We start from the raw sequence: 14,683 nt of genomic DNA, 5'->3' as shown, positions 1-14,683 counted from the left end.
TGCTCTGTACTTAAAAAATCAAATATTGTATAGTTGATTTCCATTTAACTTCCATTTAATTAGGTTTTAGCTGAGTCCTTGCTATGAAATTCACCTCCACTTGGAACTTCTGCCCATACCCAAAAGCCAAGAGCCTTTTTAGTGGCTGTAAAACCCTGGCTCTGGTGAAAGCAGTAGTAAAATTTCTACTGACAGCAATAGGACCAGATTCTGGCCCCTGTCATTTTGGATTAAGCTCAGCACCACTCTATTTAACTTTAAATGTTATTTGCCTTTCTGTTTTAAGAGTACATGACATTGTAAGTCACTGACCAATAGGACTGGGACACTGGAAGTGACTAATTGAGTCAGCATGCTATGGATCATTTGTAGCCAGCAATTTTATTACAAAGTGACATGAAAAAAAAATTACATTAAAGAACATTAGCATTCCAAGTGAGGCACTTGGAAGTAAGAAAATGTCAGACTTAATGTTGCTGCACAGTTAGCCCTGTTGTGTCCAAATTTTGGTACAGTATTCAATTAAATAATAGCCTAGAATTTGCAAACTACCTTTTCCGCAGGACCTCTGACTCACTCATCCCAAGGCAGACTAGAAAAGTAACATGGAAAATTTCATCCTGAGTAGCTAAGCACAAGGTTAAAAACAAGAGAAAAGGAGGATTTTTGTTATGGACAATGTTGAGCAGGACATAGAGTTGCAGGTCATTACAGACTGCCTGTAAGGCCACAATATACATAACAGTACCTTTTTCCACTACAGCTAAGTACATATTTATTACAGAATCGGGGTTGGAAGGCACCTTTAGAGACCATCTAGTCCAACCCCCTGCTAGAGCAGGTTCACCCAGAGCAAGCTGCACAGAGTCATCCCAGAGGGTTTTGAGTGCCTCCACAGGAGACTCCACAGCCTCTCTGGGCAGCCTGTTCCACTGGTCTGTCACCCTCGAAGTAAGGAAGTTTTTCCTCATATTCAGATGGAACCTCCTGTGTTGCAGTTTGTTCCCCTCGGCCCTTGTCCTGTCACTGGCCACTACCGAAAAGAGCCTGGGACCACCCTCTTGACACTCAATCTTAAGGTATTTCTAGACATTAGTAAAATTCTCCTCTCCATCTTCTCCAGGCTAAACATGCCCAGCTCTCCCAGACTTTCCTCATACAGGAGATGCTCCAGTACCCTCATCATCTTCATGGCCCTCCACTGGACCCTCTCCAGTCATTCCCTGTCTCCCTTGAACCAGGGAGCCCAAAACTAGACAAAGCACTCCAGATGGGGCCTCACCAGAGCAGAATCCCTCCACCTGCTGGCCACCCTTCTCCTAATGCCCCCCAGGATCCCATTGGCCTTCTTGGCCACATGGGCACACTGCTGGCTCGTGGGCAACTTGCTGCCCACCAGGACTCCCAGGTCCTTCTCTGCAGAACTGTTTTCCAGCAGGTCAAGCCCCAGCCTGTACTGGTGCATGGGGTTGTTCCTCTCGAGGTGCAGGACCCTACACTTGCCTTTGTTGAACTTCATTAGGTTCCTCTCCATCCAACTCTCAGGCCTGTCCAGGTCTGGCTGAATGGCAGCCCAGCCTTCTGGTGTACCAGCCACTCCTCCCAGTTTGGTGTTGTCAGCAAACTTGCTGAGGGTACGCTCTGTCCCTTCATTCAGGTCATTGATGAATAAGTTGAACAAGACTGGGCCCCATACTGACCCCTGGGAACACTTTAGGCCTCCAGCTCGACTCCATGCCATCGATCCCAACCCTCTGAGCTCTGCTGTTCAGCCAGTTCTCAATCCACCTCACTGTCCACTCATCTAACCCGTATTTCCTGAGCTTACCTATGAGGAAGTTATGGGAAACACGAGGTCAAAGTAGACAACATCTACCTACCTCCCTTCATCTACCCAGCCAGTCATCCATCACAGAAGGCTGTTGGGTTGAGCAGGCATGATTCCCCCTTGCTGAATCCATGCTGACTACTCCTAGGATGATCACAGAATATAAAAAAAACTACCTCCCTCCCTTCCCCCAAAAGATGTTTCTTTTCCATACTGACACTTAAAGGGAGCTATTCCATTTAATAAAAAACAGGTACATTTGGTTTTGAACCATTGAAACAAAGCCTTACACTGCATCCCCACATCAGTCCACTGTTTTCTGGGAGACCTGAGGTTTAAGGTCGTAAGAAGGCAATGTGTCATGCTATGTGATGTCTGTTACCAAGCTATGCCGTATGCTGTGGAACCCTATAGCTTAGAATACATACAGAAGCATGTGAGAGCAGAGCTCATGAGATACAGAGACTTGAGTCTCTGCAGTGACAGTTCCCTTCATCAATTTACATTAATGCACTTAACTAATTTAAACTACAAACCAAAATGGAGTTAGTTATTCAGAGTCAGGTATATGAGTGTATCTTAGTTTGAAAACATCTGCAGAAAAACCTCAATTCCAAGAAAATCGTTATTTTTATATGTATAAGTGAAATGAAACAGAAGTTTAAAAAGTTAGCACTTCCCTCAGGATGGAAATTCCAGATTTCATTGAGGTCAACATCTACCATTTCTCATCCAGCTGCAAGCCACACAGAGTTCATGAAGTAATTGTGTTAACATATTAGTGCTATGTTTAGAATAAGGATGTCTGCCTTCTAAAGCAAGCCTGCTGCCAAAGAGGTAAATATTTAAATGGCAACAGTAACATTTTACTTGAAGATAACTTGTACTTCAAACTTGTGACCCTTGAGTGAAAAGAAAACACGACTGAGCTACATTTGAACTAGACGGTAGTACCTTACAAAAGGACTAGGGAATAGACAATACAAATTGGGAAATATAGATCTATTTGGGAAATATAAATCTATTCATGGCTGGAAAGTATCATATGCTACAGATTATATATGCTAGACATTTCTTTTGTAGGGAGACAAAGAAAAAGAGATAGAGATAATAAAATTAATGCAGAAAAATGGCATTTTTTTCTAGTAAAGTAAAAAAAAAAATTATTACTGTCAAGTCATAATTTACAAATGGTACTGTCCATTCATGTTTATCTTTTCAGCTATGATTTACATTGTGTTTTGAAAACATTACTAAAGCTTCACTGGATCATTATGAGGTTCTGGCATCTAAAATTTTTAAAGCACAGAAAAATTATCACCCACAAATTTTCAAATTGATTCACTAACTGGGAATCCTCTGTCCTCTCAAAATAGGATGTTTCTTTAATACAATAGTACTTCCTTAGAATAGAAAGATATATTTAGTTTTCTAAAAGCCTCCAAGTGACAGAAACCTACTAAAATGAAGTCTGAACCTACCACTCTCATAATAGGCTGTCTCCCCAGTTAAAATAATATAAATTCTTAGCACAGTAGCTGTTTCATAACTTTTTTACCAATCCTTCCCAACCTCAGCTACCACCAGCTGGGAGGTTTATTTTCTTATTCTGGTTTGGGTTACTGTCTTGCTTTGCTGCTTGTGATAGCAAAAAGCTTATCCACCCTTCTACAGTCAGAAAGTATGAACTGAATCAACTTCATTTCCTCCAAAGATGATAATGCAAAGTAAAACAGACCTCTTACTTTAGTTTGTAACTGCTAGATTTTTTTCACAGCTTTTTTTCCACTGTTTTGCTTTCCATCAAGATTAATTGCACTGAAAAAAACTGTCCTTGTAAGGCATCTTACATGCCTTATAGCTTACCTTACTGCCTGTAGGGTAACTAGGTGCACAGGTCTTTAGGTGGAATAGCCCAGCTTTGCTCCAACATGGCCTTTCTACCTTTGTAAGGCAAGTTGTGAGATAGTCACTGACATAACTTAAATCTTTCTGCAATAATATATATCTAATAAGCTAGAACAAATATACAGGATATCCTTAAGCTTAAGGATATTTTTATTTCTCCTTCCAGCAACAACATGTCAGTTGTGAAAAGAAATGCGCTGTTTGAGACATTTTAAGAGACGGCTTTGCAATGAGTGTTTGCAGTGTGATAAATCTTTCCTGCAAAATGAGCACGCTGAGGCCATCCTGAAATTCTGGAGTCTTTTTTCTCTTTACCAGCTGCCTCTGCCTGCCTGCCTGTAAGTTAGCCAGCTGGTACGGGTTGTGGTTCACTATGCGTGTCTTCTTGTTTTTTTTTAATTCAGCCTAGTAACGAGCAAACTTTCTAAATAAACGGGAATTATACATCTTATTATACACCACTGTGCTTCTGTTAAAAGCTATCCTTGCATAAGCTACAGCTCATTAAATTTGCCATGGTATTTATATCATCTACTAGTTTAACTAAATCACACTTGCAAATGCAATGGCTCTGTACAACATTTTGTGGAATGGACATCAGCAGACACTCCGAAGTAGCCATGTGAATAAGAAAGATGCAGTTTCTATTGGTCCTATGTGGACTTCTGTAAGTTGCATACATTCCTAGAACAGATTTCAGCTGATTGAATACATCCTATGCACCTCTTTCCTGGCATCCCAGGCATGCTGCTGCACTAGGAGATGAAAGCTGATGCCATCCCCTGAGAAGTCACTTCTCACACTGCAATGTTTTTTACTATAGCCTAGCACCAACACAAACATCCAGTTCAAATTACTAGAAACAAGTTTCTTTCTGATCAGTTGCTTGGATCCTTATTGTTGTCTGGGACCATGTTATATGACAAAACAAAAAACCAGAAATTTTTCCACATTAGGTCCAAAAGCCACCGTGCAATTGAGGTTCACAATAACTGACAAATGCCTAAACCAATCATAGCACCTACTGCTATGACAAAGATAATTACTGCCTTTCCACCAGTGAAGTGTGTACCCTGCTCTGTATCATATTTAAAATAATCTAATTCCAACTCATTTTCCCCCTCCAAATTGTTTCCAGCTGTACTGTTCCTTTCTTTCCCCCATATTGTTTTTATTGGATATAACGCAAGTCTGTAAAGATAGATTTTCCCATAATAAATACACAGATGTTAGAATAATAAACATACAGTCAACCTGATATATGAATATTACTAAGCATTAATAAATATATAACTAACAACATAAATCAATTAAAAAACTGGAAAATGAGAACATAAAGTAATAGAGAAAGAAATGACAGGAGGAAAGAAAGGCAAAAAGTGAGAGAAAAGTACTTACTTTAGGCAAACTATCTGGATTCATTTATGGTTCCCTTTACTGATTTTTTGATAACACTACAGCACAAGTATGGTTGTAAAGCATTCCTAAGAATGTCGCCTATCTTCATGTATTGGAAGTTTTCTGCTCATACTGAAAGACAAGCTTTCCAAGTTGGCCAACTCATACCATACTAGACACTACTGTGCTAGATTAATGTATCTGCTTGGACACAAATTTCCATTTTTGGAGAATAATGAGTCTCTCTACTCCTCCCATTTTTGGTAGGAAGTTTTTATGAACATTTGGCATCTCGGTTAAACCACCATCATAGCCCAGAATAAAAATGACTGAATTCATATGCGAGTCTGAATCCAAATTTAATTAAGCCTATATATGGCCTGAACCAAAAATAATTTACTGACTGACACCCCCTCAGCATGTATGATAAGATGCCAACCATTTCTCCATGACACCATCACTTACATATCTTTCATGCCCAATTCCCATATTCTTTCAGGACTGCAGCTAAAACACTGGGATCCAATGTGGACTTAGTTACCTGTTTCCAGTACAAACATAGAAAGATCATTTTTTCAATGAGGATCTTTCCTTCAGAAGATGTTCCCTCCCTTTCTTAGTCTTTCTTCTGTTTGGAATTACGCTGTCTTCTTAGAAGTTTATGTGTGCATGTGTACGAGTGCATGCTTGTATATAACTCTGACATTCAACTTTATTTTCTGATTGTGTTTCTCAAAATAACTTGTAAAGTCTTCTTCACCTGTGAGTTAACAAAATCCATGCACAGATTTGTCTTTAGAACTGTAGTTTTCTCTCCCATCCCTCCCCCCTTTCTGCCTGGAGAGTGGACCAGAAGCTCAGCAAATGCGTGGTAACAGTGAGCTTCTTAAGATGATGTTTTTCTCCTAAACATCCCATGGCAAGCAGGGTTTTAACCTCACTTCAGATGCATCCTTTCAACATGCCAGAAAACCACAGAACAATACAAAAGGTCAGAGATTTTTTAAAAACTTCAGAACTCCCTTGTTTTTTGCCTATTCATTGATTCTTCCCTGTCAGTGGCCCAGATCAATGATTTGCCAAATCATTGTAACAACAACACAGCCAAATGAATACTAAATCATGATCATTTTCCACATCATGAGTCTGAGAAAGGAGACATCTACAGATTGCTTTTGATATCTGGACAGCTATATTTTTCAAAACACCTTATTTTTGCCCTGAATTTAACACTTGCAAGAGCAGTCTGTTTATAAGCACTTCAATTTGGAGAACTCCAGCAGAAATGGTCAATGCACAAATAATTAGCCAGAATCATCCACTGTCAAAGAACATCAGTGGATTTCACTTTCATTATTGATTCTGACTCCATACTTAGAGGCTGCACTACTTACTTTGTTGTGTGGAGTTATTTGCTTCCAAACATTATTAGTGATCTGTAACTTTTAAAGGTACCTACATAACAGAATGTTCCAACCATCATTTAGAGGACAAGAGACCAGTCCCTCATGCTGGGGCTCTTTTGCATCAATAACCTGATAGGACCACAGGCTTTACTTTTCCAGATCACTGTCCTTGCCCTCAGAAAGTTAGGTCAATTCTCTTTAAACAATGGTTATCAATAACAATATCATTAACCAATTAATTTTTGGATCCATCTGTTAAAAAGGTAATCTTTGAAGAGGCAATATGTTGATGAAGCTTGCAACAAGAGGAATGAGTGGAGAGTGCAAAAGATGACTTTATGTGAGAAGGTGGCATGAAAACCAGGGATGAGTGCAGGAAGCTGACAAATATAAGTATGTGCAGAGACAGGATGAGTGAAGTGAGTGCAGTAGTGATTTTTCTTTGGGGATGGCATGACTATGGAAAAGTTCCCAGATATAAATATACCAAAAAAAGCTATGCACAATGCTTGGCTAATTCATCCCATGCTACATCCTTTGTTCATGCTATTAATTTGGAACTCTCCATCACTTTTTATCTCTGGCTGCTATAAATCTTTCACACCAACATTAACGCCCCATGCCTAACATAATTTCTACAGTTGTTACACTGTCCTCTAAGCTATTTCAGTTGTTTTGAGTACAGACTCCCACGTATTATATAGGTGGTACAGCCCTCATTCACTGAAGAAACTCTTTGAAAAAACGGCTCAGCACCAATCCAGCTTAGCTAACTTACTGGGGATTCCCTTGGCACAGTAGGATCCCCAGAAGCCACATGAGTGGACATTTGCTCCTGTGCCATGCCTTCTGGCTGCTGCTTGGTTGTGGCTGGAAGACATGCATAGCTGGAACATAATGGCACCCAAGAGATGTTGTTGTCAACAGGTGCACAGATGTTGGAGAAACCCCATGTTGGGTGAGTCGGGGGATTTGTTATGAGTTTTGATGGGGAGTGTTGCATCAGGGTACGAATTACCATAAACATAAATCTGCACCTGTCAGTGTTAGTGGTAGAGTCTTGGCCCGGAGGCTAAAGAGTGGGTCCTTTCTTTCCCATACAGAGAAAAAGCAACTAATTTCATGCTATCACAGCTTACTCATCCTCTCCACGCTGTTACCTGAATAACTTGCCTTGATTGTTCATCTCCCTAAGCAGTTCTGGGAAGAAGCTAGATGAGCTTTCCTTTGGGGTGAAGTGAAAAACATGCCTATCTTTTTTAGTCTTAATTATTTCTTCAGTCTCTTCAGGCAGAACCACATGTCTGGTTCGGTGTTGCCATGTGCGTCAGATACAGACGTGTTTTGTTACACATAAGAATATTTATGCTTACAAGTATTTTGTACTTTTAAGTAGGGTTTCTTTAAGCTTCGCCCTTTTTTACTTTTTTTACATTTCCCCCCCTACATATTACTAGTGTAATAACACCACTTCCTAAACCCTCTCCTTTTCCTAGATACTGACCACATCATCTCTGGGTGCTACTCCACTAATAAAACAAATAAAGACATGTGGATCATGGGATCCTTTATAGACCTGCATGGAACTCATCTGGCTTAGCTGGCAGGGTCATGTAAACCTTCTCCATCCGTTACAGTTTGTGTGGTTTCACACCCAACAAATGTCAAAGCAGAAGTCAGCTGCAACTGCCAAGTTCTGTCTGTGTTTGGGTTAAGCCATAAAAGAACCCACCAAATTCCACATCAGTCATTTCAGAGTTGCAAGAAACCACCCAGGTTCGGTGAAGAGGTCAGGAATCTGGGAAACGTTTTGGCAAATATGGCTTGACCAGTGGCTCAAGAAAACCTTGGGTTTTTCAGACTTTGTAGTCTGACTAACCTAATAGCTGGTCTATCTTGATGCCAAACAATTTTTGTTCCCTGTAGCTTTTATTTTGTATAAAAACGTTCAGAATGAAAGCAGAGGCATGACTTGTAGTCCTCTTTAGGCATTTTGGCTGCGCTCACTTGCAAGGTTTCTGAGGATGAAAGGAGTCTCTCTGGTGAAAAGGATTATTACTCATGAGTACAAGGATGAAGCTGATGATGTGCCACAAGATTCTCGCCTTAAAGAGGAGAGCAGAACTGGTGAAAACCTTTTCACCGGAAAGCTTAGTGATGACACTAATTTTGGTACAACCTTCCAGAGCATGCCTCTTCAAGGACAGATGTTAAGAGGGCTTGACTAAGGGCCAGAGCATGCCTGCAAGCTTTGGCAGATCAACACAATACTGCATGAAGAAGTACAACAGTGGTATGTTTGGCAGTTCTGTATTTTCTGGCAGCAACACAATTTTGGACATCAACTTAAGATAAATAAGCATAAGCCTGACCAAGGAGGACCAGACCTGTGTGTCTAATAGTCAAGACATGTGGCTAGATGTTTTTCTAGTTCATTTAAAGTTGAAGGTAAAAGTCAAATGTCAGGTTATTGCCTGTATATGGTGTCTTGAGAATATTTAATGCCTTCCGCTTAGAGTCTTTTAGACACAAAGCTAGGCAAGAAGTATTATCTAAAAAGAATTAGCCAATAGGACAAATGTGGGAAGAGACACTGATAAGCAAATGTCTCACCACCAGGTTTTCAGCATCAAAACAAAATTCTACCAAGCTTTTTTTGGAAGTTCAAAAGGTCAGACTTCTTTTGCCATTGATTTGGCTTACTGGGTCTTTTTATTATTAGTTTTAGACCTCTCCACTTCTGTGATTTGGTGTGGAGTAATGCTCACAGAATATGACAGATTCTCTGTGGGTGTAGCTCAGCTCAGTTCCCCTGATGCCAATGGATTTATTCAATTACAACACTTTACAGCTGGGCCACTGTGCCCTTTAAAAATGCCCAAACCTCAGCCAGACTCTCAGACTTGCATGTCCTTCGAAAAAATATTCAGTTCCACCATTGACTTAAGCGTACCTCAGCTTTTGGCATTCACCTCACAAGGGTGCTGGGGAAAAAAAATGAAAGCCTTGATCTCCAGTAACAACCAAAGCACCATGGAAGTAATTTCTTCTTTGCAGGTGGGATGAAATGTTATGCCTTTTTTTCACACAGCTTTAACGAGATCTTATGTATGACCACGTTCAGTTGTGTTGGAGGCACAAGACTTACCCAAACCATTGAATTCAAAAAAGAGGTGTTACCCAAGGAAGAATCAAGCACAAGAAGAACAGGATACAACCCCACTGAGAAGACAGATGTTATCACTCTGAGCACCCTGTGAGAGCCACATACTAAACAATGTTATCCCAACACCGAGCAGCAGACAGTATGGGGGGTGGTAAGTGGGCAGCCCTTTGGGGAGAGAGGAAAGGTCAGGGATAGGCTTAGGATACTCAGCTAGGCAATGACGAAAATTATGATCTCAGTGCTGGAAAAAATTTGCATAATCTCCCCTATGAAATAATGTCAAACATAGGGTAAATGGAAAGTGATCAATTTAACATCTGCCAGCTAACAGCTTGTCAGACCAAGGTCCTGTATTATTTTCTTTGAATAGGTTTCCTGCCTCAAATCACTTGCAGTATTTTCTTTGCAGTACAACAGCAACACTAAAAAGGATGTGTACGGCTGCTTTATATCAGAAGGCCAGTGTTGTATGCACTGTACTTCCATCAGTTAATTGGGACTGTCCCATTACCTAAGCTGTTGGGAAGTCTGCAGAGGGATTTTTTAGAGCTGATTTTACTTCCCTTTTGACTGGCCGTAACATTCACCACAGTTATTATGGCAACCTCTAACAGGACAACAGTTGGAAATATTTTTTCACAGGGTGTGATGATGCACAGGGTGCAGGCATCTGGGTCATTGCTGGGTATGAAGTTGCACAGATATGAATGACTTCATCTACAGATCACTAGAGATTTCGTGTCTCTTGCCAGTTACTTTTCAATGAGTGGAAACACACAGACCACAGTTGTTCTTGGAGCATCACTGTTGAGCCCCAGTAGGCAAATACCAGAGGGTTATAAACCTTTGCAGGATGAGAATGAGAAAGCTAAAAGAACACCAGCCCCAATGCATCACTTCAGCACTGTATTAGAGATACCCTTACCTACTCGAAGCTCTTGTCCAAAGACTGTTTTCTCTCCCAGCGCAGAGCAGTTCCACCTTCCGTACCGAAACTGGTACTGGCACTCATTGATTCCCATTTGTGCCCCTTCCCCGATCACAATGATGGCATCAGGGCGGCTCTGGCAGATTGCTCGCTGCCGAGGGGCCAGGCCTGGGATTTTATTGCAGATGATATTAGCTCCTAAAGCCACCACAGAAGACAAAGCTCTGAAGGAAAAAAAAAAAAAAAAAAAAAAAAAAAAAGCAGAAAGACATGTTATAACCAAATTGAGATTGAGGCCATTAATTGCTTTTGCCATGTGCTGCCGTGCGGCAGGCAAGGCGCTGGGCAAAGGGGAGTGGTAGGAGTTTGGATTCCTATAATTATGCCAACTTATCCCAGCCTCTCTGATCTGTCAAGAGAGTCTGGAAATCTTGCAGTAAATCCTGATCTGATTTGTGCCAGAAACAGCAAAGGAACAGAATTTTGGCACTTTTGCTTCCAGTCCTACACAGAGCCATCAGCTGATGAGATGTGGGAAGCAAGACATATTTAAAAGCCAAAAACAGTGATAATTGATTGTCCACAAATTGCTGAAACTCATGTCTGCTTTGAACGGCCTTACATAGATTCAGGCTCGGTGTTTTAGTTACTGCAGCCAGTTCATCCATCCCTCATTTGAAAGTGTTAGGCACAATTTAGAGAATGACGACGCTACCAACCGTCTTGCCCATTGTTACACTCAGGGTATTAAGTGATTAATGAAAGTTCACCAGCATGACTGTGCTTTTAGATCTGGCAAATATCACAAAGCCCATAAGAGTAATCCTTAGTATGTGCCATCCAGACTAGAAATATTCTCATTCTTCAAGTATATTTTCAGAATTCATTATGAAGTTTGCATATAACTTGCACCTGCCATATGTTTTCGCTTTAGTACATTTATTTTTCATTTTTCAGCTCACTTTTCAACATCGTTAGAAGCTACATTTTAGTGGTAATATTTTGAAAAAATAAGACAGCAGGGGTACATGTTCAGTGATGCCTCAGATCACATCTGCCAAGTACCAGCCAGGCCCATGCTGGGATGCTTCAACTGACTCTGGACAAGTCAGCAGGAGCAAAGAGACCAGTGTAGCTGCATTAGCAAAACAGGCCTTGCTCAGCATGGTGTGATGGACCCTGAGACAGCTACACAGCCAGTCTGGCAAAGCACCTGCCATGCTGCCCAGCAGGCTTTCCTGCTCCTCAGCTGGCAAACCAGGGCACCAAGAGCACTGCTGCTTTTTGGCACCTGCAAGGATGCATCTACGCAAACCCTCTCCCTTCTTTAGCTTGTCCCAGCTGGTATTGTATCACGTGGGTAATTTCATTTTCCCATCAAATTCTGTTGTTGACTGCCTCTGTAAGGTAAAGGTGATTATCCAGATCATGCTGCAGCACCTCGGGCTTGAGTGGAGTTCCACAGTAACAGGTCACAATATATAAACAGGTTAGTAGCAGGTTACAAACTAACTTCCCCATTACCTTCCTCTCCATCATGAACACTGACAAGCCTTTCTTCTGAGTATTAAAAATTTCCCACTGGAAATGTTGCTTTTGGAAAATACTGACTAAACAAAATTGAAGAATTTTATAGGAATTTATCTTCATCAAAAAGGTAACTGCGAAATTACATAAATGTTACATTTCAACTTCATTTCAGAGTGTTTCATTTTGCCATTTCAATAAACTACAGTAAAGCCAGAGCAAAAAGGGTGAAATGGAGAACTCCACCCTGGCCAAAATGAAATACCACTTTTACTGTGAAATGGAAATTCCATGATGATTCACTCTGCCTTCAATAGGTATTTGTGCATCTTTACCGAAGTTAACAATCCATGAGATATTCACTGTGTTTTTTCATTTATGGCTTGGGAGGGGTTTATAGATACAGAGACAAGGTATTGCAAACACAGAGCATGCATGCCATGTGGTATGACCTATTAAACAAAAATAAGAACAAAATGCAGTTGCAGCTTCCACCACTCACAGTCTTTGAAGCAGGAGCACTCAGATCTGTGGCTTTAATTCATGTTCCTCTGGGTACTGAGCAACAAAGCTGAAGCATCTATTAGACCCAGTGAGTCCTCAAGACTCATGCAGGTTTTGAGCTAACGTTTTGTTTCTGGCCCATCTCTATTTAAACAACTGAATCAAATATTTTAATTACAACATCTTTAAATGATTACTTTCCAAGATATATGATAATCTTATAAAAAAAAAACTATGAGTCTGATGTAGAGATCAGATTCTCTGACCTTTACAATGGTACTTAATATATTAACTTATGGCTTCAAAAGTTGATGAAAATCACAGGGCCAAGTATCAATATTTGGCTTTTTAAAAATCAAGCACTTCCTGAAACAGACAAATGAAGGTGTTGTTTTCTTTCATACCTGATCTCTCTGACTTCAGCGACTTTCCACATCAAGTAGGATGTACATTCTGAAAATGTTGCAGTAAAATGCAAAGAAAAGCATTTTTCCTTTATAGCTGATATGTCGTGTCCAGGAACTCTTTGATGACCATAAAATGCCAGGACCCTTTCTCAAATCATGTTAGGATCCACATCTGGCCCTTCCATGGTTTTCAAGTTATGACAAGGGAAAGGTACCTTGCATAGAGTAAGTAACCTGAAGATGCTGCAGGGACAGGGGACCCTGCCATTACAGTTTAGTCGGTGGTTCTTCTCCCTGAGGGAGGCTGAAGAGAACCCAGGTCAGCCACTCACTCTCTACCGGGATGCACAGGCAGTGATTCAGCTGAGGAAAAGGTGGATTTCTACAGCTGTTCTTCAGAGCAGAGCAACAGCCAGGGCTCCCTGTCACCAACACCTCCCTGGCTCAGCATATGCAGCAGTTCTCTGGGTGCCTCTCAGGCTCTGCCCCATCCTTACCCCATCCCCTCCACCTGGCTTGGCATGGTTCTCTGGGACAGAGCAGGTGCCCAGGCATCCTGCAAGACCTCCCCATATGGTAACCCATTTTTCTTACAACAGCAGCTGCTTCAGACACTGACCTTTTTACCCTTCTAGGAAAACCTAATCCTGCAGGTATCTGGGGTTGGGCCCTAAGAACAGACCTGCACATTCAAAATTTAACTTCATACTCAACACACACGCACAAGACATGCAGTTCTGGTCCCTTGGCTGCCTGATGGTCATTGACTTACTGAGGCCACACAAGCAACTTACTAATAAAAATTGTATATAAAAATTATTTGTATATGATATAAATATTTTTTAAATAAAAAAACCTGAGAAAAGCTATAAGATAACTTTCTGACATAATTTTTTTAGAAGTGCTGAGTGCCCACAGTTTTCACTATTTTCTCAAGTTGAGGAGCAAAAACTTATGACGTTCAAACCAAGGAAAGCAAGAAAGAGTTAGCCACAGTATCTACCCCATGTGTAATTTCCAGTTTAGTTGCTTCCTCCATACATATTGCTACTGTCACATAATTAGGTTAAAGAGTGTATTTTTTGGTCTCCCATTGTTTTCGGAGTGGGCTTTGGTCAAAGTATTTTAATATAGTGGGTCAATTTATCCATCCAGAAAATAAGTATGACCATATCTGCCTTAAAAGGTGTTGTGAAGATATCATAATTATTATGTTTGTAAAGTGCTTTAAGATATTCCTCATGAAAATAATTAAACTGCAAATATTGGGTGTGGAGTGGGTCTTAGTTTTGTTATTATTACTTGCAGGGACTTCCCCTTTTCTGGCCTGAACTTACCAGCATATTCCCTCAGATTTGTTTAGCCTACTTTTAAATTGTTACTATAATTTTACTGCCAAAAGAAATGCTGAATCATGAAACTGAGGTTTTGGAAAACTTTATTTATATTAAAGAAATGCACCCAACAGCATTTCAAGCTTCCTCTCTGTTATTTCTTGTGGCATGCCTCAGTTCGTGCATCTGTCACACACTCAGGGGGGTTGTGCCATGCTCCTTCCCCTTGGCAGGTTGAAGGCTGCATTATTTTTTTTACTAGATGGAGAATGTTTCA

At 40.7% G+C, this 14,683-nt stretch overlaps 1 protein-coding gene across 1 annotated transcript in view; it reads right to left on the bottom strand.

Annotated features, from left to right (window-relative positions):
* The window catches only part of WNT7B (Wnt family member 7B), a 95,960-nt gene that overhangs the window by 30,945 nt on the left and 50,332 nt on the right, over positions 1–14,683 (bottom strand). Inside the window, exon 2 of the mRNA XM_040596849.1 lies at positions 10,632–10,858. Coding sequence (XP_040452783.1) covers positions 10,632–10,858 — 227 coding nt within the window. The remainder of the gene's footprint in view (positions 1–10,631; positions 10,859–14,683) is intronic.

Source organism: Falco naumanni, chromosome 5, assembly GCF_017639655.2.
Source record: "Falco naumanni isolate bFalNau1 chromosome 5, bFalNau1.pat, whole genome shotgun sequence".
Lineage (NCBI taxonomy): Eukaryota > Metazoa > Chordata > Aves > Falconiformes > Falconidae > Falco > Falco naumanni.
Note: the sequence above shows the minus strand (reverse complement) of the source record. Positions and strands in the feature narration are given on the sequence as shown.